The sequence below is a fragment of the Notolepis coatsorum genome (assembly GCF_963971535.1).
Source record: "Notolepis coatsorum genome assembly, chromosome: 2".
NCBI lineage: Eukaryota > Metazoa > Chordata > Actinopteri > Aulopiformes > Paralepididae > Notolepis > Notolepis coatsorum.
This window is the reverse complement of record NC_140166.1, coordinates 38,285,676-38,308,565: the sequence shown is the minus strand read 5'-3', so window position 1 is coordinate 38,308,565 and position 22,890 is coordinate 38,285,676. Positions and strand designations below refer to the sequence as shown.

General features: G+C 47.0%; 1 protein-coding gene across 1 annotated transcript; it reads left to right on the top strand.

Moving 5' to 3' along the window:
- Positions 1-19,778: 19,778 nt before the first annotated feature.
- Positions 19,779-21,319, top strand: fam47e (family with sequence similarity 47 member E; the record flags this gene model as incomplete). The annotated part of the gene is made up of 4 exons (XM_084308112.1): positions 19,779-19,970; positions 20,301-20,438; positions 20,629-20,706; positions 21,225-21,319. 4 exons carry the CDS (start codon positions 19,779-19,781, stop codon positions 21,264-21,266), a joined length of 450 nt encoding a protein of 149 aa, XP_084164238.1. The 3' UTR covers positions 21,267-21,319.
- Positions 21,320-22,890: the final 1,571 nt, after the last annotated feature.

Here is a 22,890-nt window from a genome sequence, read left to right as displayed (position 1 = left end):
CAGAGTATCGGGGAAGATACTCCAGTCCTTCTACTCAGGAGCTGTAGAGAGCATCTTGACCGGAAACATCACTGCCTGGTATGGAAACAGCACGGCACAGGACAAGAAGGCCCTACAGAGAGTGGTGCGCTCAGCCGAGCGTACCACGGGTATTGCACTACCTCCCCTGCAGGTTCTATACAACAAGAGGTGCAAATCCAGAGCCTGCAGAATAATGAAAGACCCCCACCACCCCAATAACAGCCTGTTTCAGCTGCTGAGGTCAGGCAGACGCCTGCGAACCCCAGCTACTAGGACAGAGAGGCTTAGGCTCAGCTTCTTCCCCCAGGCCATCAGAGTCTTGAACAATGAACATTGAGTACCACAGAACACTGAACTATCCACACATAAGCACACATGAGCACACACACGACACGCACGCTGTGCACGCTCACACACTAGCAGCCACTTTAACACTTTAACATGAGCGGGCACACACTCATGCCGCACACACCCACACTTATTGCCAAAAGGAAAGGCCACTTTAATTTAGTATTAGCAACAGTAACAGTGTATTGCACTACCAAAGCTACCTAGGATGTCCTATATGCTCTGTAAATAACTATGTACAAATACCGAGATGTCACACCATGTTACCTGTTACCTGTTACTGCACAATGTTTTTTGTATTGGATTCTATTATATGTTGTACCACTGTATTGCACATCGTTGCGGGCAAGACCACCCGCATTTCATTGTATACTCATATGCCGTGACAAATAAAACTCTTGACTTGACTTGTATGCATGTATTTATGTATTTATTCATAACGTTATACATATTCATTAACATTAGATCGTGCATGGCTTTTACATTGAAAAACGTACTTGTCACGTGCGTTCTCCATTCTAATCTTCACATCAAAAACTAAAAACGAACTATCAAAACGTACACGGACCAAAATCGGCCCATTATTTACTCATTTTTTTCCATTTGATTCCGACACCAAAATACGAAAAACAGCTCTGTATTTCAGTTTTCCCCCGTTTTTTTCAATTTTGGTTTCAAACGGAAATAGGAAAACACCTCGTATTTCCGTTTCAAACGAAAAACGAACTATCAAAACGTACACGGACCGTTCACAAATATGTGTGTTCCTCTTGTGTTGTAATAGCTAGCGTAGCGTAGCTACGACGTATTGTATTTTAAATACAATAACAAAAAATAAACGGGAACCCATTGTTACTGCAAAAACCTAACCAATACTCCGGTACAAGGAGAGACCGAATGTCTCTGAAACCCCCAAGGAATAGGCCATTATTGGACAGCAGAACTGGCGTTTCCTAGATGTGGGCTTTGCCTTTGATGACTTACTTGATAGATGGCTGTCCAACAACACCAGCCATAGAAACCCTGTCTGAGCCCCAGTACGATGCCTCCTCTCTGGTCTCCAGTGACATGTCGTCTCCACGCGGCGCCTTGGATAAAGGCTACAGGACCAAGCCCCTTTCCACACGGCACGTCCAGCAGCAGATCCGCAGACAGCATGCGGTTGCCGTGGAGGAGACGCTGAAGCAGCATCCTCTGATCCTGCATCCACACGTTGAGCAAGGCATGCCCCCAGAGGTAAGGGGATAGCTAACAGGAGAGTTGGTGACTTATAAGATTTTCATCAGCCATGATGAGATGATGAATTGAAAATGGGGGACCCTGATGTAAACGAGACGAAAGTCTTTCTCTGATCTGCATCCCCTTAACAATTGTGTGTATTGAGCTGTACTGTATTGTACCCATTCTGCAATCTGTTAATAAAGTTTTCAATCAATCAATCAATGAGATGACAAATAAAGGGAGTGGTTGGTCTAAATCAGGACTTTGGCCATGGGCCAAAATTGGCATTCCATGATATAATTTTTGGCTCTTCAAATGGTTCCAGAGATTTGAAGATTTTGTATTTGGTAAATTTTATTATATCAGTGATTTTGAAACATCTTGATCATTACAAGGAACAAAATGTTGACATAAAAACCTAAGACAATTTGTCATTTACATTGTATTTCCAGTGACATTTTTGTTATGACCCGGCTCTTGGCCACAAACAACACGCAATATAAACATTAACAATAATTTATTACCAGGGCGGCTAAGTGGCGCAGTGGGCAAGGCGCTCGCCACTAATGCAGGAGATGCTGGGTTCGAGCCCAGCTCTCGGCATTGCTACCAGCTTGGCTGGTCGTTCATACTAATACAATTGGCAGTATTAGGGGGTGGGAAGCTGGTGGGTGGGGATCGGACGTTGTGGACAGCGATTCCTACAGGTCGGCTGGTGCGCCTGCGCAGCAGAATCAGGAAGCAACGAGGGCGGCGTGTCCCTCCCACGGAGACCCTCGCCGCTGAGAGATCGCGCTGTTCAGGTGCGTCAGCTGCCTCCTCGTGTACCGGAGGGGACACGTGATGCAAGGCTTGGTCCACATTGCAGCCGACCTGTGGGAGGCATGGCCTAACAGCGCTCGAGACAGGGGAGGGTAGAATTGGACAATACGAAATTGGGGATGGGAGAAAAATAGAAATGGGAAGAAAAGTAGATAAAAAAAATTATAATAATAATTTATTACCAAAAAGTATATATCCAAGTAAACTATTTACAAAAAGTACAATGAGAAGTTACAATCAGTAAATCAGTAGTGTGGGTGAGTGGATGAAATGGAAAGTATGGTGAGATACCAAACAAAAAAATGCCAAATGCCAAACAAAGAAAATCAGACTGGTGAGCCTTTTAAAGCCATAGGACAGGAAGGCCCAGGCCGCGTGTATGCCTTCTACAACGCTGTTCCGTTTTTTCGCGTTGCCGTTTTGCGCTCTGATTGGCCGCGCGCGCGCATGAGCCACGACAAGCCCTTCAGCCAGGCAGGAATACTCAGCTCCGCTTAACGCAATTTATACAAATGGAAGTATTGATTTCGCCGTAACGAATCATTAAAAAAATATACCGTTAACTGGAATATGTTGTATCTTTACACATATGTTGGATTATGTAATTGGTTTGTCATGACAAACCAATAAAAAATCGCGAATTAACCGGTGGCTACAACAACACACAGTAACTATGCATCATTGTTTACAATGAACGGTGGGGCTAATCCAAAGGACTGGACACGGACAAGTTAAACAAACACAGAACCGGACTGTTATATTAAATTAATTGATTGCTGTTTCAATCACTGAGCTGTCTGTCTGTTGTTGTGTGCCTCTCTCTCCATACAGTACCAGCAGCTGCAGGTCTGACGAGCACAGAGTTGCCAGTTGCCAGTCGATAATTCTTGCTATTTAAAAATATTCCTCTTCTTCTCCCCCACTACTCCTCCAACGGGTGTTTGTGCGACCATGTCGACCTGAACAATGGGGGATAATAATAAGAACGAGCCGCCTCGGAGGGAGGATACCGCAGGCGGAAGACGGCCGCTGCTGCTGGAGCTGGACCGGCGGCAGCGCGGGCGTACGGAGCCGGGGAGAAACCACCGCCTCGCCCCGCTGGTGCTTCACAGCGCGAGAGTGTAAAGGGGGGCGTAATAGCATAGTCAGTGGCCAATCAGAGGAACCCGGAAACGGAACAGCGTTGTAGAAGGCATACACGTGCCCAGGCCAACTGTCATGATGGCTCTCTGGTCACCGACCCCCCCACCAGGTAGCCTACCTGCTTAGTTAAGACACAGAAGGGCCAAACACATACTCCAGTCCTGACAGAGCCAGAGGGCTGTCACAGCCCACAGCCAAAAAAGGGAAAAAAGGTTGGGCACACCCCTGGTCTAAACGAACCAGGATGTGTTTTATGGCTTCTATTCACATGGTCTTGTCTTTCATCCCATAGTTATTCGATCAGCTGATATCTATTCTGGACCCCGATACGAGTGTAAACCAAGCCTCTTCAGCTGTAGCAGAGTGTGGGGAAGAGAAGAATGTGGTCAACTGCAAAGTTCCAGAGAAGGAGGAAGCAGTGGAGGTGGAGGACAGACTGGAGGAAGGAGCATCTGTCATCAATGAAAGGCAAGTAGACTGGAAACCAGATTTAGTCCAAATCAGCATGTGAATATGAACTGAATAAAATAAAAACAAAGTCACTGTGGTGAGGGAAAAACGTGTTATATTATCGTATAGCTTACGCTCTGCTCTATTGGAACTATCTCTTTATCCAATCTAATAATGAATAATTTTCTCCACATTCACACACCCATCCGCCTGGCCACCCCCACATCCGCTCCTCTACATAAGCGGGTCGTGGCCACACCATCAGCTCCTTCCCTATTTTCACCACCGAAAAGTGTCTGTAACACACCACTTTAAGTTTAGTGCCGAAATAGTTGTTGGAAAGGAGCTACGTTGACATTGTATCTTTGTTTTTTCTCTCTCGCAAATTTACGAAAAAACTAAGAGATAATGTCTTCGCCGTTGGAGGGTCTAGACGCTCACAACGTTACCCTCCACCAGCGCTTCACTATCGCAGCGTCCGTGCGTCGTGGGTCGTCTCTGGCTCCGCGGTCGTGGCAGCCAGGTGCGCCTGGGCGGCGCCCGGTGGTGAGTTTGCCTCGCCGAGGGGCCGTTGAGCCTCCATCTCCTGTGAGATGGCCGGGTTCCGGCCCTGGTTCCCCCGCCAGTGGACAGTCGGCCGACAGCACCTCTGGTGGCCGAGGATTTGCGTCACAGACTCTTCGCCTCGGCTCGCTCTCGTCGTAAGGCGGCGAGCAGCAGGGGTGAACGGCCTGGTTTTAGTGTTGTGCTGGAGCCGAGCGAGAGTTCTCCTGCCTCTTCTCCATTTCCGATGGAAACTGAGGATTACATGGAGGGGGCGGGAGCTCTCTTGTTTGAAGCCCCAGTGGAAACATATCACTCTCCCCCTCGGGGAGTGGCAGGGGGTGCTGCGTCTCCTTGGGGTTCCTTGTACTCCAGGGCTGGGTTAGAACCTCCGACCCCGAGACAAGATGCCCAGCTATCTGCCACGTCGGACGTTGCCGGCCGAGGCAGCCTCCCGTACGCGAGGGACGCGAGTGACGTGGAGGAAGGTATGCAAGGGGAGTTGCTTGCCTTGTTCCCCGAGCTCATGGCGGCCGCCGCAGCCGCTAATGGCGTGACGTTGCCGCAGCCACTGCCGGCACCTGTTCCTGATGACATGATAGGTCATCTCTGGCAACGTCGTCCGGTGAGAGAGACAGGCGTTGTCTGTCCATTCTTCCCAGCAATGGAGGCTTACGTGGCACAGGGACAGGTAATATCCTGCATCATTGGCCTTACCCCCGCCTACATGCCAGTCACGCGGGTGGTGGGTTTGGTCCAGGGGCTTAAGGACGGGGTGCCTTGGCTTGATAGCCAGATGGCAGCCATACTTTGTCCCGAAATGGTGTGGGAGCCGTTAAGGAAGCCGGTTCCCCAGGGGAAATCGGCTAGGCAGTTGGCATCGTGGAGTGACCAGGTGTACATCGCCTCGACACAGAGCCTGGCTGCGACCTCCAACATCGTGCAGCTGGCGCGCTACATGTCGGGGCTGATGGCGGGCGGGTCGGTACTGGATGACCATCAACGATACCTTCACGCCCAGGCGGCTGGAGCCATCCTGCACCATACCCAGCTGCAGGCGACAGCCGCCGGGAAGGAGCGCGCCCTGGCCACTCTCATCCAGCGCCACCTTTGGCTGGAGCAGGCGCGGGTGCCGGATCAGAGGAGGATTCCGCTGCTCACGGCCCCCCTCTCCGATGGTGGATTATTCAGGTGGCCATGCAGCAGATGACGGCAGCCTGCAGGGAGATGGAGGAGGAGCGCTCCGTGCTCCAGCCCCATTTCCCCCGACCCGATGCCACCGGTGATGTCCGGAAGAAGCAACGCCGGCAGAGGGCCGCGACCGTTGCCTCCGTCACCGCCGCCGCTGCTGGGCGCTCTGCACGCGGCCTGCCCCCCCCCCCCCCCCCCCCCCCCCCCAAACATATAATTTTGTTATTAAATAAAAAGTCCCTCCTGGTGAGGGACTGTTTTTTGTTACGAAACGTGTGTTTATTCAGTATATATTGGGGATACGCTGTATAACCCTCACCTAGCTGTGGGGTTATGTGCTTGCTTAGGGAGTGGGGCAGTTTTCTTTGAAAATTGTTTTCTGGTCGATATATATATGTGTGCTTAGCAAGGCCTGTGGCTAGCACTCGGTCAAGAGACTTGTCTTCTCTCATCATAAAAGACGGTGTTCTTCTTGCAGTAGTAAGAGTGAACTTTACCTTTTTTATCTGAGGGGGTTGTGTGTATTACGTTTGGGGAAACATGGCATCGAGTCCACAACTAGGTTGAGTGTTAGCATACAGAAGTAATCACATATGTAGCTTGTACCGAGGTCTTTGGACCCTCTCTTTAACGTCTGTTGTTTTTCTTTACTTCAATCAATCAATCAAATCCTTTATTTAACCAGATAAGCATCATTGAGATTAAAATCTCTTTTTCAAGAGCGATCTGGCCAAGCAAGGCAGCAGAAAGTTTCAACATAAAAAAGAACATCACAATAAAATACAGATAAAACATTTACATCAAGCTCCAATTTCAGGCAAGTTATCAAACAGGCAAATGATCAAACACAGTTGCACTGACCAAGGGAACTGAGTTCGTAGGATTTTAAAATGGCTTTGAATTCTCCGAGGGTGACCAGTCCTGGTAATTTTAGGTCCTCCTGTATCTTGTTCCAAGATGAAGGAGCAGCATATTTAAAAGCCCTTTTTCCCAATTCAGTTCTCATATGGGGAACTTCCAGTGTTAGAACAGCTTGAGAACGAAGGGCATACTTATATTGCTTTGTGCACAGAAGCACACTTAGGTACGAGGTGTGGTATTTTTTTTTTTATACCTTTACTTGGTAAAGGTATAAAAATGCGGGTGGCGAGTTCGCACATGAGCCTATGCCTTGTATAAAAACCAATTTTTTACACAAACGAGTTTATCGTCTGTGGCTGGCGTGCAACTGTTAAGCTTTATCCTAGAGGATATACGCTTTTTCATGTAGCATGCTAGACTGGTGTCATGCGCTGCTTGTTATTTTCATCGTATCCGGGGTGTGGGGTCATAGGGGGTGAACTGATAAACCCGTCGCCCCTTTTACTGATTGGCCAGGGGGTTGGACCTCCTGTTCGTCGGTCTTCCTGTCACGCTGTGGGGTCAGCGCGTCACAGGGAGGGGAAAGGGGGGGAGCTCCCTGGTCCCACGCCATATTTGGATAGGTGGGTCACGGGATTTCCCCGGCCATAGAATACGTCACTGGGCGCGTTTCTATTGGCCATGAGACTTCTGTGAGTTCTTTCAGGCTCCATACTATGGACCACTGTCATTGTCAAGGTTGGGTGATGCGATGCGTTGGAAACTGTTTGTTTTCTGCTCTGCTCTCTATTTGAATATGTATTGGGCTTTTGGTCACGTGGCTCAATGTTTACATATATCTTTTCAATTGTTACTCACGTGGAAGGTCTCTCTGGGGGATTCCCTGTCTTCCCTCTTGTATACAGAGCGGTGTTGACAGGTTTTTTTCCCTCGGATGCGTCATATGGGACCCATATCTGTGTCTTGTTTGACCGGCTTCCTCCCGCTTGTCCCAGACGGCATGGATGGAACGTTGTCTGGCTTTCTTATTAGAATTACCATTAATGTGTTTTTTGGGTCTCGACGTGTACATATCGCTTGCCCTGGGTGCTTTCGGTGTGGAACCACGTCATGGGCTGGTGCGCCTTGGTTGCCGATTCATAGAAACAGCGTTTTTTATGCGAGCGACTGGGAAGGAGATTTTATCTCTACCGAGCGCCAGTGTACTAGGTTAGACTCGACGACTCACGTTCATCTCCGGGGGGAAATGACTGAGTAGATCAAAGCATTGGCGGAGGGGTCTCACGCCCATGGGGTGGGCCACCAGGTGCAGTGCATTCACCAGGTGCAGTGCGCCCTCTGTGATGTTTTGGATCGACACGCGTACCTACCCCCCTCTTAGGACTGGGGATGGCGGCGTGACTAGGACACGGGACTGGTTCTGGTCGCGCCAAACCAGGTCAGTTAACCCGTTGTCCGCCGGGGCGCAGATCTGCTGTTCTGGTACCCCGAAGGACTTTGTGCTTTTCCGGGGGGAAAATGCCGAGTCGGCCCGGGCGTCGCAGGGATTGATATCATGGATGTGTGTCATATGTATGCCACTACGAGTTGCCCTTCACAGTGATGTGCTTGGTCCATATTGTGTTGTACCTTGCGCTGTGTTAAGGGGCCTGGTCCTTCTCCATTTGTTTTCACCCCTCCCTCCCCCTGCTGGGCAGGGATGGGAGGGGGCTGTCGAGGAGCTTTTTCTATTGAACCCCTCTGGCATCCCTGTGTAGGTCCCGGTCCGCCGGGCCCAGGTCCGAACTCGTTCTCGTCGACCTGTTGGCCTGGGTTAACCCTTTTAAAAACTGAAACACTTCCACTTGTAATGCCTGTATAGCCGGTGTATACGCACAGTTATGTTTATGAGTTTTTTCTTGGTGGGTTAAAGGAACAACCGCCTCCTGTTAAACTAAACATAGGGGGGTGGTTGGTTCCCCGGTGTGTTGGTAGCAGAGTCGACTCTCGGGTTGAGGCCGGGCTTGACCCCGTCTGCCCGCGAGTGTGCCCCTGCACCTTTCATGACGTCTGCCAATCGTGTCAGCCTTCTCTTGAACCTCGACCTCACTGGAGGGGTCGGGTTTGTGGAGGTTGCGACATGGTGCACAGCATACCGAACGCCCCTTCCGCTGGGGTGCTGTTCTCACAGTAGACCCATTAGGCGCCTGTCTAGTCCGCAGTGCTCCGGGCACAGGTCGAGTTATGCTCTTGGGGCCTGTTGCCTGGATTGAGGGATCAACCTCTTTGGGGGTTGTCTCCCCGGTGCGCCAACTGGCCCCACAGTGTTGTGGGGGTGTAGCCTCTTGTGGAGTGCTTCAGGGCGGCGTGCCGTAGGGGGGAAGGGCCTGCTCTTGGATTGGGCCCTGTCCGATATGCTGGCGATGTGGGGGGTGGTGTCACCAGTGACCGTCTAGTGGGGTCCCGATGCTACGGCATCGTTGGCCTCACCGGGGCCCCCTTTTTCGGGGGGTCCTGGCCCTCAGGCTGTTCCTGGGGCTGGGTCCTCCTCCGCGCTCCGCTGCTATGGCCTTGCCATGGGGTTGGGTTCTTGGCCTTTGACCCTGTGATGTTGGGGGCTGTGACGGGGGTGTTTTGCTTCCCGTCCGTTCCCTGGTGGCATGTGGAATGCACGCCTGAGTGGTCGCGGGTCCTTCTGTGCGTTTGAGGTGCTAAACCCTCTTCGCACAGTCGGATCCGATTCCCTCCCGTCCTCCTCTAGGAGGGTCCAGGGGGCTCGGGTCCTCCCCGGTTCTGATGGTTGTGGGGGGCCTCAGCGGGTACATCTGTCGAGCTTCCGCTCTGCTCAGCTCCTGTGTTCCACTACGAGCAGAGCGTAAGCTATTACGATATATAACATACGGTTATTCTATAACCCTAGTTATGAGTATAGCTAACGCTCTGCTCTGACTCACTGAGGACCCCGTGGTCTTCGCCTTCGGTGGTGAAAGACTTGGGAAGGAGCTGATGGTGTGGCCACGACCCCGCTTATGTAGAGGAGCGGATGTGGGTGTGGCCAGGCGGATGGGTGTGTGTATGTGGAGAGAATTATTCATTATTAGATTGGATAAAGGGATAGTTCCAATAGAGCAGAGCGCTCGCTATACTCATATAACTAGGGTGATAGAATAACCCTACGTTATTGCTTGATCATTTGATAGAAATGCTGACATTCAGAGGAGTCCAAAGAACGCTTATGTAAGGCTGCAACTACATGAGAACGCTTCCCAAGAAGACCAGGGAGTTGGTAATAACACTGGACTGCGCTCCCCATCCCAAGACGAAGACGTCACAAAAGTCACCAAGCTTCTCTGCGACTGGGCTCACTCATTGGTAGGATTAAGCTCATATCTCATTTGACTACTAATGTTGTGGAATATTCTAAATGAGCCAAACGGTTAACTGTAGAAACTGTCCTGGAACATATCTAAGACAAAACTGCCCTGGGTCGTTGTCTTGAGACAGTGTTTCAGACTGTCACCCCAGTGTCTGAGAAACTGTATACTAGTTAACTATATTAACTAGTCAAGGCTGTACAGAGAATATGTATTTAACAGAGCTGCACAAATGATGTAATAGGATGAAACATAATATTTCTTGTTATTTGTAACACTACTTGAATAGATCTGGCTGAGAAAACGTTTGTTTCAGTTATAGTTATATGGATCTAGATCCTCATTTCTGTGACCGTTCTCTGGCTAACATGTTTTGACGATTGATTTGACATCTATAGACCTTTTATAAAAAATAATTGGCCCCACACCCCTCCCAAAAATCCTGGGCTTTTTTTTCGAGAGCCAAATCCAACATGGCTACTGATTTGATTTGAGTATTTTACATGAAATCTCATAAATTCAAAATCTTCTGGGATTTGGGTACTTTGGGCAACCCTGTGAGACCCTCGGTTGTGTTAGGGTGTGTAGGACCCAAATGCAGAACAGAGAGAGCAGGCAGGAAAACGGCGGGGTGTGATTCAAAGTACTTTACTTGAAACACAACTATAAACTGAAAACACTATAAACAGAAACTCTGCAGAGCTGGCAAAGGGCGCACGGTGCAAAAGCTAACAGACGACGGAGGCCTGGGGCAGGGGGGCGGAGAAAATAACCCAGGAGGGGCATAGGAGAAGGGGGGCTGGGGAACAGGACCAGAGAGGGGTCTGGAGAAGGGAGACCGGGGCACAGGATCAGTGGGACTGGAAATGGGGACAGAGGGCCGACGAGGGGGGCTGAAGAGGGGCTGGAAGAGGTAGAGAACCTGTCACAGTGGTGTCAGGAGAACTGCCTCTCCCTGAACGTCAGCAAAACAAAAGAGATGATTGTGGACTTCAGGAGGTCGGGGGTCAAGGACTACAGCCCCCTCAGCATCGACGGGGCACCAGTTGAGAGAGTGAACAGTTTCAAGTACCTCGGAGCCCACATATCCGAGGACTTGACATGGACCACACACATTGACAGTGTTGTGAAGAAGGCACGACAACGCCTCTACTTCCTCAGGCGCCTAAGGAAGTTCCAAGTCAGTCAGAAGATCCTTAGGAACTTCTACTCATGTACAATAGAGAGCATCCTGACCGGCAACATCACCTCCTGGTTTGGGAATAGCACTGCACAAGACCGTAGCAGACTACAAAGAGTGACACGTTCAGCCGAACGCACAATTAGAGGGGGGCTTCCCACCCTCCAGAACATTTACAACAAGCGGTGCAAGGGGAAGGCTAAGAGAATTATTAAGGACTCGAGCCACCCGAACAACTGCCTCTTTGAACTGCTGCCGTCAGGCAAGCGATACCGGAGTCTTATGGCGAGCACAGAAAGACTCAGAAGGAGCTTCTATCCCCAGGCCATCAGGCTGCTAAACGAACAATAATCGCTAAACGAACAATAATCACTATGCAACAACCATCAAATGCACACAGCACACACACCCACACGCACACACACACTCACTCAAACAAACAACACACTGCAGCACCCACTCTCCACACTTTAGATCACACAAACACACTTACACTTTATATTTATTGATAAAGGATTTGCACTACAACTCGTACACCTACTGTGAATTGTACCTAAACTGCACCTCGTCCATTTATGCCTTGCACTATATAGTATTGTATATTAGTACACTGCACAGTATTGTATATTGTATGGTAACTACGTCTACGAACATTGTACATATGTCTAAACTGAACACTGTGACCCCTTTTTTTTTCTTCTAATTTTTACTATGTTTTTATTTCATACTTATCTTGTCATGCACAGTCTCTGGAGCGCAACAGTAAGAAGCATTTTGTACAAAAGTATTCTGTACTTCTGTATGACAACTATTAAAGAAACTTGAACTTGAAGCAGGGGGGCGGAGACAACAACCCAGGAGTAGGACCTGTGGCTGGGGTCTCCTCGGCAGCGAGACGAGAGGTCTCTCCGGCAGTAGGATCCGGCGTAGAAGCAGGACCAGACGCAGAGCCGGGACCAGGCGTAGAAGCAGGACCAGACGTAGAACCAGGCCCAGACGTAGAGCCGGGACCAGGCGTAGAACCGGGCCCAGGCGTAGAAGCAGGGCCAGACGTAGAACCAGGACCAGACGAAGAAGCAGGACCAGGGAGCTCCTCGGGAGCGGGACCAGGGACCTCCTAGGGAGCTGAAGACACTCGCCAGGGCGGTGAAGAGGACCTGTGGCATCGGGAACCCCGTCTCCTCCTGGGGCTGTGGTGTCGGGAACCCCATCTCGCCCTGGGGGCTCCTCGGTAGGCCAGACCAGTTCCCTCCCATGGCGGCGCCTGAATTCCAGGAAACTCTCCCTGAAGCTCCATGCCAGCAGAAGGAGCTGTGCTAGCCCTCAAGGCTACGCTAGCTAAAAAAGTAGTCCTAGCAGTAGGGACCAAAGTGACCACACCAAGTGTGTCTCTGGTAACAGAGGCTAAGCTAGTTGAAGGGGTTGTGCTAGCTGGGGGGGCTAAGGTGCTAGCTGTAGGGATTACACTAGCAGGGGGGGCTAAGGTGCTAGCTGTAGGGGTTACACTAGCAGAGGGGGCTAAGGTGCTAGATGTAGAGGCTACACTAGCAGAGGGAGCTAAGGTGCTAACTGTAGGGGTTACACTAGCAAGGAGGGCTAAGGTGCTAGCTGTAAGGGTTACACTAGCAGAGGGGGCTAAGGTGCTAGCAGTAGAGGCTACACTAGCAGAGGAGACTAAGGTGCTAGCTGTAGGGGTTACACTAGCAAGGAGGGCTAAGGTGCTAGCTGTAAGGGTTACACTAGCAGAGGGGGCTAAGGTGCTAGCAGTAGAGGCTACACTAGCAGAGGAGACTAAGGTGCTAGCTGTAGGGGTTACACTAGCAGGGGGGCTAAGGTGCTAGCTGTAGAGGCTACACTAGCAGAGGAGGCTAATGTGCTAGCTGTAGGGGCTACACCAGCAGTTGAGCCTGTGCTAGCTATAGGGACAGTGCTAGCTGTGGGAGCTGCGCCAGCAGTAGAGGCCTTACTTACAATTTGGGAGGGACCAAACCATCATCTGTTGGTTCAGGTCAGGATGCCAATCCCTGATGGAGTGGAACAGGTCCTGGACGGAATCCCTCTCAGCCTGGGTGTAGGCTCAAAACTCACCGCCCTCCAAGAATCTCCCAATGGTGGAAAGTGCCACACTTGTTCTGTCCGCTGGGTCCTTGGCTGGTGGGTTCATTCTATTAGGGTGTGGGGGTGTGTAGGACCCAAATGCAGAACAGAGGCGAGTAGAGAGCAGGCAGGAGACGGCGGGGTGTGATTCAAAGTACTTTACTTGAAACATAACTATGAACTGAAAACACTATAAACTGAAAACACTATAAACAGAAACTCAGCCGAGCTGGCAAAGGGCGCACGGTGCAAAAGCTAACAGACGACGGAACAGGATAACTCCACGAACGACAGGATACAAAGATACTGAAAAACAGACTACTCCACGAGCGAAAGGATACTGGAAACAGAGTAATGAACCCACAAACGAGGGCAGGGGAGGCACAACATATATAGACAGACTGATTGACACATGAGGGGTGATTGGAACAAGAGACACCTGGGATGGAAACATTGACAGACTATGGCCATGTCCACACGAATCCAGATCTTTTGCAAAACGCACATTTTCTTCCACGTTTGGGCCTTTCATCCACACGTAAACAGTGTTTTCAGAAACATAAACGGAGATCTTCGAAAAACGTGTATTTTAAAGTGAAGATTTTCCAAAATATCGGTTCAGTGGATCCGTGTAGCCACTGTAAACGTATAGTCTAGATAAACGATGACGCCACAGCTCACTACGCATGCTCAGACTGTTGTTCTATGGCAATAGGCGCCCGTAGCCTTGAAGCGCATGCAGGTAATAAGATGGACAGCGCCTGGTGCTGAAATGACAGACATAAATAGCATGTACAGTTTCTTTCTTCCCCCTCGAATGTATATATTTTCTTTTATTGATCTCTGCCTCTTAACACTTTGATCGCCATGGGTTAAATTCATAATTTACCATCCCTCGCCAGCTCTATTTGTCTATGGAGAAGTTCCCCTTCTTTGCAGGGCTATAACTTTTTAAATTCTATTGCTACATTGCCATTATTATGGCCCATTCAATGTCCTATATGTATTGTTCAGGGTGTAGCAACGTTAAACTTTTTCATTCACATATTCATACTAAAATATGGTCTAAAGTATAAGTATGTTTTTATCGTTTTCTGCAGCTTTCTTCAGAACGTGATTTATAGCCCTAAATGCATTATATTGATGATGAAATACAGTTTGGTAGCGATCGGCGCGAGATGAAAAATTTCAACTGGACGTCCTTCTAGAATGATCTACGTATGATCTGATGATGACCGGATGGGCGGGGGATCGTTTATAATTCCGTGGGCAACGTTAGATGATTCATCCAGAGTGGGTCATATGTTCATCATAGCAGTTTATATTGAACGCGTTAGAATATAACGCTGAATCTTACCGTATGTTCCTCGCGCCGTTGGACGATCAGCGTGGAGTAGACCGTTTTCGATTATGGGATGTAGAAATGCCTGATCCATTTCTAGGTTGTATAATAGTATATACGTCCAAATAACGTTGTTTATTGAGTTAGGGCGAGCAATCTATTATCCAGTGTTTCAAGATGGAGTCGCGGGAGCTATAGAGAGTGGCCGGACCACATTTGCATGAGTACTACTGGTTCAAAGGTTAATATCCGGTTGGCGATCTGCCGATCGGCCACCAGATGGCGCTCTTGAACCGCTAGAGAGTTGAGAGGAGATCACACTTGTGTCTCAGGGCCCCGGAAAGGAAATATGATTTCGATGACAGATTTTTAAAATATTGACATCAAAGACGAGTTAAGGCGTCCTCGGCGGAATGAGCATGGCGGGGAATGACGAGTTCCGGCGGTTAAAGTGTTAACACTTTGAGTGCCAACGACGAGATTTCTCGTTTAGTTCATGCCAACCGTTGAGTGCCAGCCGACGAGAGATCTCATTTTTAATCGTTATTTTTTTTATTATCAATTTCCATTCATTTTTCATCAATCTAGCCTCACGTTACCAGTGGGGATCTGTCTGAACTCGAACAGGGAAAATACCGCCCCCTATCGTCTCTCCGGATTGGAACTGCACCCCTTTGGATTGGATTAAATGAAACGCATGGAGAAAAAAAAGCCCTGCTTACACATTTTACTTGTCAGGCATATAACCGGAGACGATCGAAGTCATCGCCCACCACCAGAACAGCGGAGAATGTGTGTTTCCAGTACTCAGCGTTGGATCAATAAACGCGATCGATATTTGGAATGGCGATCAGGAATTGGAATAATCTTTTTGGAGAACATCTGATCTGAGGTAAGGAATCTATTTTACCAGTCTTGGGATAATCAGAGCTATTTTCACCTATATATCAGCGTGTGCCATATGTGTGTATGTGTGTGTCTGTGCGATCAGGAAATAAGATAATCGATTTTCAGCCCGCTTCTATAGCGTGCATAATTACACATATACTATCGATAATCTAGCGTTTATTTGAAAACGATTCATAAATAGGCCGAAAAATTACAACGTGTTTTGTGTATTCCAGTAAAGGCCGATTATCACAGAATCTTCTGAAATTGTCTGAAACTTTCAAAAAACTAGCGTTTTTCAAAATGGTATAAAACGGAAATGAACCGATTAAAAAAACAATCCTTTTCGACAATGTTGACTGCAAACAAGTCATTGATAAGCGACGGCCATATTAGACACATAATTTAAGATATAGTTTATGCGTTCGTAAATATGAGAGCTCTGTCATTGAAGTGGGTGGTGGCACGCAACAGGGTTCCGGGGCACCGGACCCGTGGCACTCAAAGAGTTAAGCAGTACTGTATATTTGTATATCTTGTATATCATAAATGTCTGGATGTAACAGTACTGTATATATCTACTCCAGTGCCGACAGATTCGGCCACCAGACGCTGCTTGCGTGTAATAGGGATGTATCTGTTATTTAGTTAGGCCTACTGGACATTTTCGTTGACATAAGTAGATTTTTCATTTTTGTTTATTTATTAAGTTAATATAAACCGTGTTTCGAACGTTTTTTGAGGTTGTTAAATACACGCTTTTGATTTCTTTAAGTGGCGAGTGACGTTTTTTCATTGTCCGCTTATTTCTCGAGAGATACAATGTCAATGTTGAGACCTTGAGATCACAATATCGCGATTCCGAAACAAAATAAGGCGAGTCCTTATCAAACTGTTGCAAAGATATTTAATGTTTTGCTAAACATGTCTAGTTTTGCACCCGGCTTCAGTTAAAAAAAATTTGTTAATAGACGCCAGACAGAAGAGGTCTGCACCTGATGCGCTCTGATGTTGCTTGAGGATGTTGGCATCATGCGTGAGTGGTCCCAGGATGACCAAATAATAACTTAACATTATTAGTTGAATAGTTATTGTACAGGAATTACAGGAATCATTTGAATATGTGAGTTACATGAATATAGCTTGCCCGTGGACACAGACGCATTAACAGCTCCGTCTTTTAATACACTTATATCATACAGTAATGTTAAAGATGAAGGATGAAGTTACAAATGAAAAGGGGCAAAAGCACGTACTCTTTGTCTTTGACAATTCTACAGCACACAATGGGTTTTAAAGTGATGTCAAATCGGAGCAAAAAAAGCTGAATCCGCTTCAAAAGACTCACTACATTAGGTATAATAATTACAACAATTGCATTGTTACTGTTGTGGTGCCGTCACAGTCATATATAAAATGATACAGTTTGAATGACCTATAGAGAAACACATCGTTTCTCAATTGTCCTGTCAGCTCGGTACTGCTATGGTATTTGAGATATCGCTTATCGCCACCTACTGGCCCGGCATGCTTGTTGGAGCAATTTATGCGTTTATGTATTTGCGTCTGAATGGAGTTTTTTTTTTACACTGCCGTGTGGACGAGGATATTTTTTTAAACGGAGCCTGATAATATCCGTTTTGCAAAAGATCCAGATACGTGTGGACATGGCCTAAAACAAGACAGGACTGATAACAAACACACACACACACTGGAGACATAATATTAAACCAGACAAGGGAAAACAGCTGATAACAGGTACACAGGAATGGACAACATGACGGGGAGTACACTAAGGATTAAGACACAAATGAATAACAAGCAGAGGCAGTAGTGTGGGCACTTTTACAGCAGGTGGGGGTACAGGACCACGGATGGGTGTAGGATGAGAGGCGAGCTGTCCAAGAGAGAGTGAGGGAAGGTGAGGTGCAGGGATTAGGTCTCAGAAGATCCTTAAGAACTTCTACTCATGCACAATAGAGAGCATCCTGACTGGCAATATCACCTCCTGGTTTGGGAATAGCACTGCACAAGACCGCAGCAGACTACAGAGAGTGGCTCGTTCGCGTGAACACTTTAGGCAACCAACATGCCCTTCTGCGTTGCTCTGAATTGCTCTGATTGGCCGAGCACGTGCATGCGCATGAGCCGCGACAAGCTCCTCAGAGGCAGGAATACTAAGCTCCCCCTTAAGCTCCAGGAGAGAGGCTGAAAACCCGCAGTTCTTGCCCGACTGATGGGAGCCGAATCCCGGATCCGATTTTTCTGATGAATTCATGACAAACCAATTACATAATCCAACATATGTGTAAAGGCACAACATATTCCAGTTAACGGTATATTTTTTTAATGATTCGTTACAGCGCAATCAATACTTCCATGCATCCGGGACCTCCATGTTTTGGGGGTATTCATCAGAAAAATCGGATCTGGGATTCGGCTCCCATCAGTCGGGCAAGAACTGCGGGTTTTCAGCCTCTCTCCTCTCTCCTGGAGCTTAAGGGGGAGCCGCGCTCGGCCAATCAGAGAAACGCGGAAGGCGCTCGGCCAATCAGAGAAACGCGGAAGCGCATGTTGGTTGCCGAAAGTGTTCACGCGGCCCGTTCAGCCGAACGCACAATTGGAGGGGGGCTTCCCACTCTCCAAGACATTTACAACAAGCGGTGCATGGGTAAGGCTAAGAGAATTATCAAAGACTCCAGCCACCCAAACAACTGCCTCTTTGAACTGCTGCGGTCAGGCAAGCGATACCGGAGTCTCATGGCAAGCACAGACAGACTCAGAAGAAGCTTCTATCCCCAGGCTGCTCAACGAACAATAACACTATGTAACAACCATCAAATGCACTCACAGCACACACATCCACACGCACACACTCACTTTAAACAAACAACTCACTGCAGCACCCACTTTACACACTTTAGAACACCTACTGTAAACACACTTTATATTTATTGGTAAAGAATTTGCACTACAACCCATACCTCATTACACCTTACTGTAAATTTTACCTAAATTGTACCTCATCCCATTTCTGCTTTGCACTATATAGTATATTGTATGGTAACTCAGTTACTTCTACTCTGCATTGAACATTGTACATATGTACACATACTGAACACTTGTGTCCACGTACGTGACTTCTATTTTTTACTTGCTATACTTATTTTATTTATACTTATCTTTTGTCTAGCACAGTCTCTGGAGCGTAACAGAAAGAAGCATTTTGTATAAAAGTATTCTGTACTTCTGTATGACAACTAAATAAAGAAACTAGGAGGGGGGACGTGGGCAGGTCCAGGTGGATTGTAACAGGTTGCAAAATTACAACATCACTTTTAGCTATTTAAAAAGTCTGTAATGTAAATGTTTTTTTTTCTTTTACATGAAACATAAAACATGGCAACACACGCTATAATAATAATTATTATTAAAAAAAAAATAACTACTACTACTACAATAGAAATAACAAAAATAATAAATACAGAACCTAAAAATAAAAACAAATTATATTATTAAATGTTTAATTTTTTTACGGACATTTACATAGTCAATGGGTCCTGTTGTTCAGCCTCACAATGCTATTGGATAGTAAATGTGTTTATAGGTCCCAGCCTCTGAAGTTGCTAATGCCTTTTTAATTTGGGCCTCACCGGCTTAAAGGGTTAATATCTGAAAATGCTCAAGGGATACCACCTCCAGTATTTTGAAGACAAGAATCAACAGAGAAAAAAACTTTACCAAGTAAAACCAGGCTCAACACCATGGCTACCTCCCAGACTAAAATGCCTTCAAAATCAGTCTACCAACCAAATCATCTTTTGTTTTAACCTTTGTGTATTATACATAATTTGAATGTCATGATATACCAGAATAAATGATCAAATATAGTTTAAAAAGTGAAATCTCTTTTATAGACAAACTGAAAGATATCTTACCTTCCCATTCAAAAGTTACGTTTACTCTACTGGATATTGGCCATCTTGGATTTCTTGGTCAAAATTATGTCATAATGTGAAACTGATGAGAGTTGGAATCCTCGTGGTTGACTTACAGTACATGATGAAAGTGTCTTCATACATGATTTTTCAAGAAGGCCAATGGCCATCTTGGATCTTTGAGAGGGGTGTGGTGGCAATTAAAAAATAAAATAAAAGGACTATACAGTAGATGTCAAATCAATCATCAAAACATGTTAACAGAGAATGGTCACGGAATTGAGGATCTGGACCCAACTACCAGAACGTCTTAGAGAAGTAGCGATATAACGTTAATGCAATTTTGGGTTAAATGATTTGAAGTGCTTGTGATTTGACTCATGCAGGGCGGAGAGACCAACATCACAGAGTCCGCCATACTGGACCTTTTTGCCCGTGGCTTTGAGAAGAAGCCGTCGCCGTCTTTCCCTGTTCAAGCGATAAATAGCGACAACTTGCCAGATGACCCACTCTGCCACGCCTTGCACAGGAAGGACACAAACGGCCTCCTGGAAGACTCTGCAGCGTATAAGGTACAACGGGAGCACGTCAGCCAGGTTTGAGGGTCAATGAACATTATTGATAAATAAATTACACAAATAATTTTATTTTTTAACACTTTCACTACCACTCTACCAAAGGGTTAACCCTTTCACGGTGACAATACAGAATGTTAACCATTTCACTGCCACACGACAAAGGGTTACCCCTTTCACTACCACACTACAGACGGTTAACCATCTGTTGTGCGGTAGTGAAAGGTTAACCTTCTGTAGTGTGGTAGTGAAAGGGTTAAGTGCACTAAACCATCCAATGAATAATAGTGATATGTGATTTATTATTATTATTTTCTTGACGGTCAGAAAAAACTAGGAACGAAGAAGCCAATATATGGAGCCTGGTACCTGGATCCCAAAACATGGAAGAAGAGAAATGCTGGTGAACCTTTGCAGGACCCAGATGTCATCCCTGAAGTTTTTGAGTTCCAGACAAGTGAGAAGGTGAGATGTACGGTTTTGAGCAACCATTTATAAACAATCCCATTCCCTTTGTGTGCTTTGTGGTCCTAGTGTCCCTCTACCATGTGTGTCAATCAGTGGAAACTGTGTTGTCACTCTGCACCAGTGTCACCAAGACAGATTCCCACGCATTTCATGTATCTGGCGAATAAAATGTATTTTGATTCGGCAGGATGAGGAGCTGAAAGAGCTGCACGGGACCCACGCTTTCAGACGGTTCATCATCAGCAAGGGGCTGAAGGCACCAAAGGTAAAGGCAATGGATGCGTTTCTTGTTTATAAGCTTGTGTTTGAGCCAATCAGCAATACCCCCTGCGTCACGTGACTAAGTTGCCCCCTACCTGCGTGAGATTCTGCGAAAATACGACAGGGCTCCATGGTACTCCCCTGACTAAAAGTAGTTTCAAACTAAAACGGCTGGATGTCATTTAGCCAAGTCAGCATGGCTGTGAGTGTGAGTCTCACCTTTTACATATCTAGCTTTGGCATGGATTGATTGTTTAGATCGCTAATTTACTGAGAACAATGTTTCAGTACAAGGGACTATCTAGATAAGACAGACGTGATGATGGTTATTGTATTGAAATGCTGTCCCCCCCCCCCCCCCCCCATCGTCTGCCCATGGTCTTCTCCTACGCACCTGTCAATCTACACTCGGGTGTGCAAAAAGTTATACTATTTAATGTTCGTACAGGATGTGAATGACACATTTTAAGTTTTGAGTAAATGAACATCATTTTAATTGAGGTTTTGTTTTCCGAGTTGCAGTTTCTGAGCGACCTCTATCCCGAAGAGGAACAAGACCCCTAGGAGAGAGGGGCGTCCGGTACACGTGGCTCTTCTGCACGAAGCTCACATCGTCCGTTAGGAAGGGCTCAGTGAAAGCAAATATTTCATAATGCAAGTCTAAAATAAACCTGAATATCACAGATGGATCCTGCATTGGTGTTAACCCTTTCACTACCACACTACAGAAGGTTAACCCTTTACTATTACACTACAGACGGTGTCGTGTGGCAGTGAAAGGGTTAACCTTCTGTAGTGTCACAGTAAAGGGTTAACCTTCTGTAGTGTGGTAGTGAAAGAGTTAACCCTTTGTCGCGTGGCAGTGAAAGGGTTAACCGTTTGGTAGTGCGGAAGTGAAAGGGTTAAAAAAGGTTTCCTCTTTCTACTAATGTACATGTGTATTTAATCATACAGGTATATCAATACATTTTATATACAGTATATAGGCTATAGCACATTTCATACAAATGCTTCACTAAGAATATACAATGAATAATTGAATAAATAAATGAACTTTGAAAGGTACTTTAAATACAGTATGTGAATCTGTTAGGGTTTGTAACCGACCTCAAACGCAACGGCACAGAGAGAGTTGTTCCGAGTTAGCCAAAGCAAGGGCGTATTTATTTTCAGAGTTACAAGATGGAATGAAGTTGAGCAACCGAACAAACGGGGAATCTGGCATGTGAAGATTGTTGCGGCTCTGCAGATACTCCCAGTAGGTGGTGGTGAGGAATTGGCTTGTGACGTCTGAAGCGGCTCTGCAGATCCTCCCAGCTTTCACTCCCGGTGGAAACGGAGAGAGAGGGAAATCAGAGTTAGCCCAGCGCACAACAGAAGCAGAGAGGTGAATGATCCAGTATATATCCAAGTGACTTGATCTTCGGTGTACCACAACACAAATTAGCAGAGAGGTGAATGATCCAGTATATATCCAAGTGACTTGATCTTCGGTGTACCACAACACAAAATAGCAGAGAGGTGAATGATCCAGTATATATCCAAGTGACTTGATCTTCGGTGTACCACAACACAAATTAGCAGAGTCCAGAGAAAAAACAATACGGTAATCCAAGGTGTAAATCCAACACAAAAATAGGTGAGAACAGTACAAACAAAAACGGGATCTCTTCGGTGTTTCACAAACACACAAAAAACTGATGATCCAAAAAGAACTGTTTCCAAAAACTCACCAGAGCGCAACGCGTAAAGCGGGCAGAATACGAGGCGCAGCTCCGAACGGGGAACCAGGTTCTCCACAGGGATTCTCCACAAAAGTCCTGGAGAGCAAAGACAGCGACGGGGAAGGCAGGCAAATGCAGGAGTAATTCAGAACGATCCAACATCGATAGTAGGGGGATCAGAGTATATAAAGCCACAGGGCGCTGATTACAAGCTGTGACAGCTGCGGGATGAAATTGATACTTGCTCCAGAAGCGTGCGGCGGGGAAAGCACCAATCAACACGGTACCTTACAGGAACGGAGCGTGTGGCGGGGAATGCAATTAATCAACAAAGTACCTCAAAGGAACGAAGCGTGTGGCCGGGAACGGACCAATCATCACAGTACTTTAGGAAGCCTGTGGTGGGGAAAGAACCAATCCTCACAGTACCCCCCCCTCCACGGGAGCCACCCGGCGACCCACTC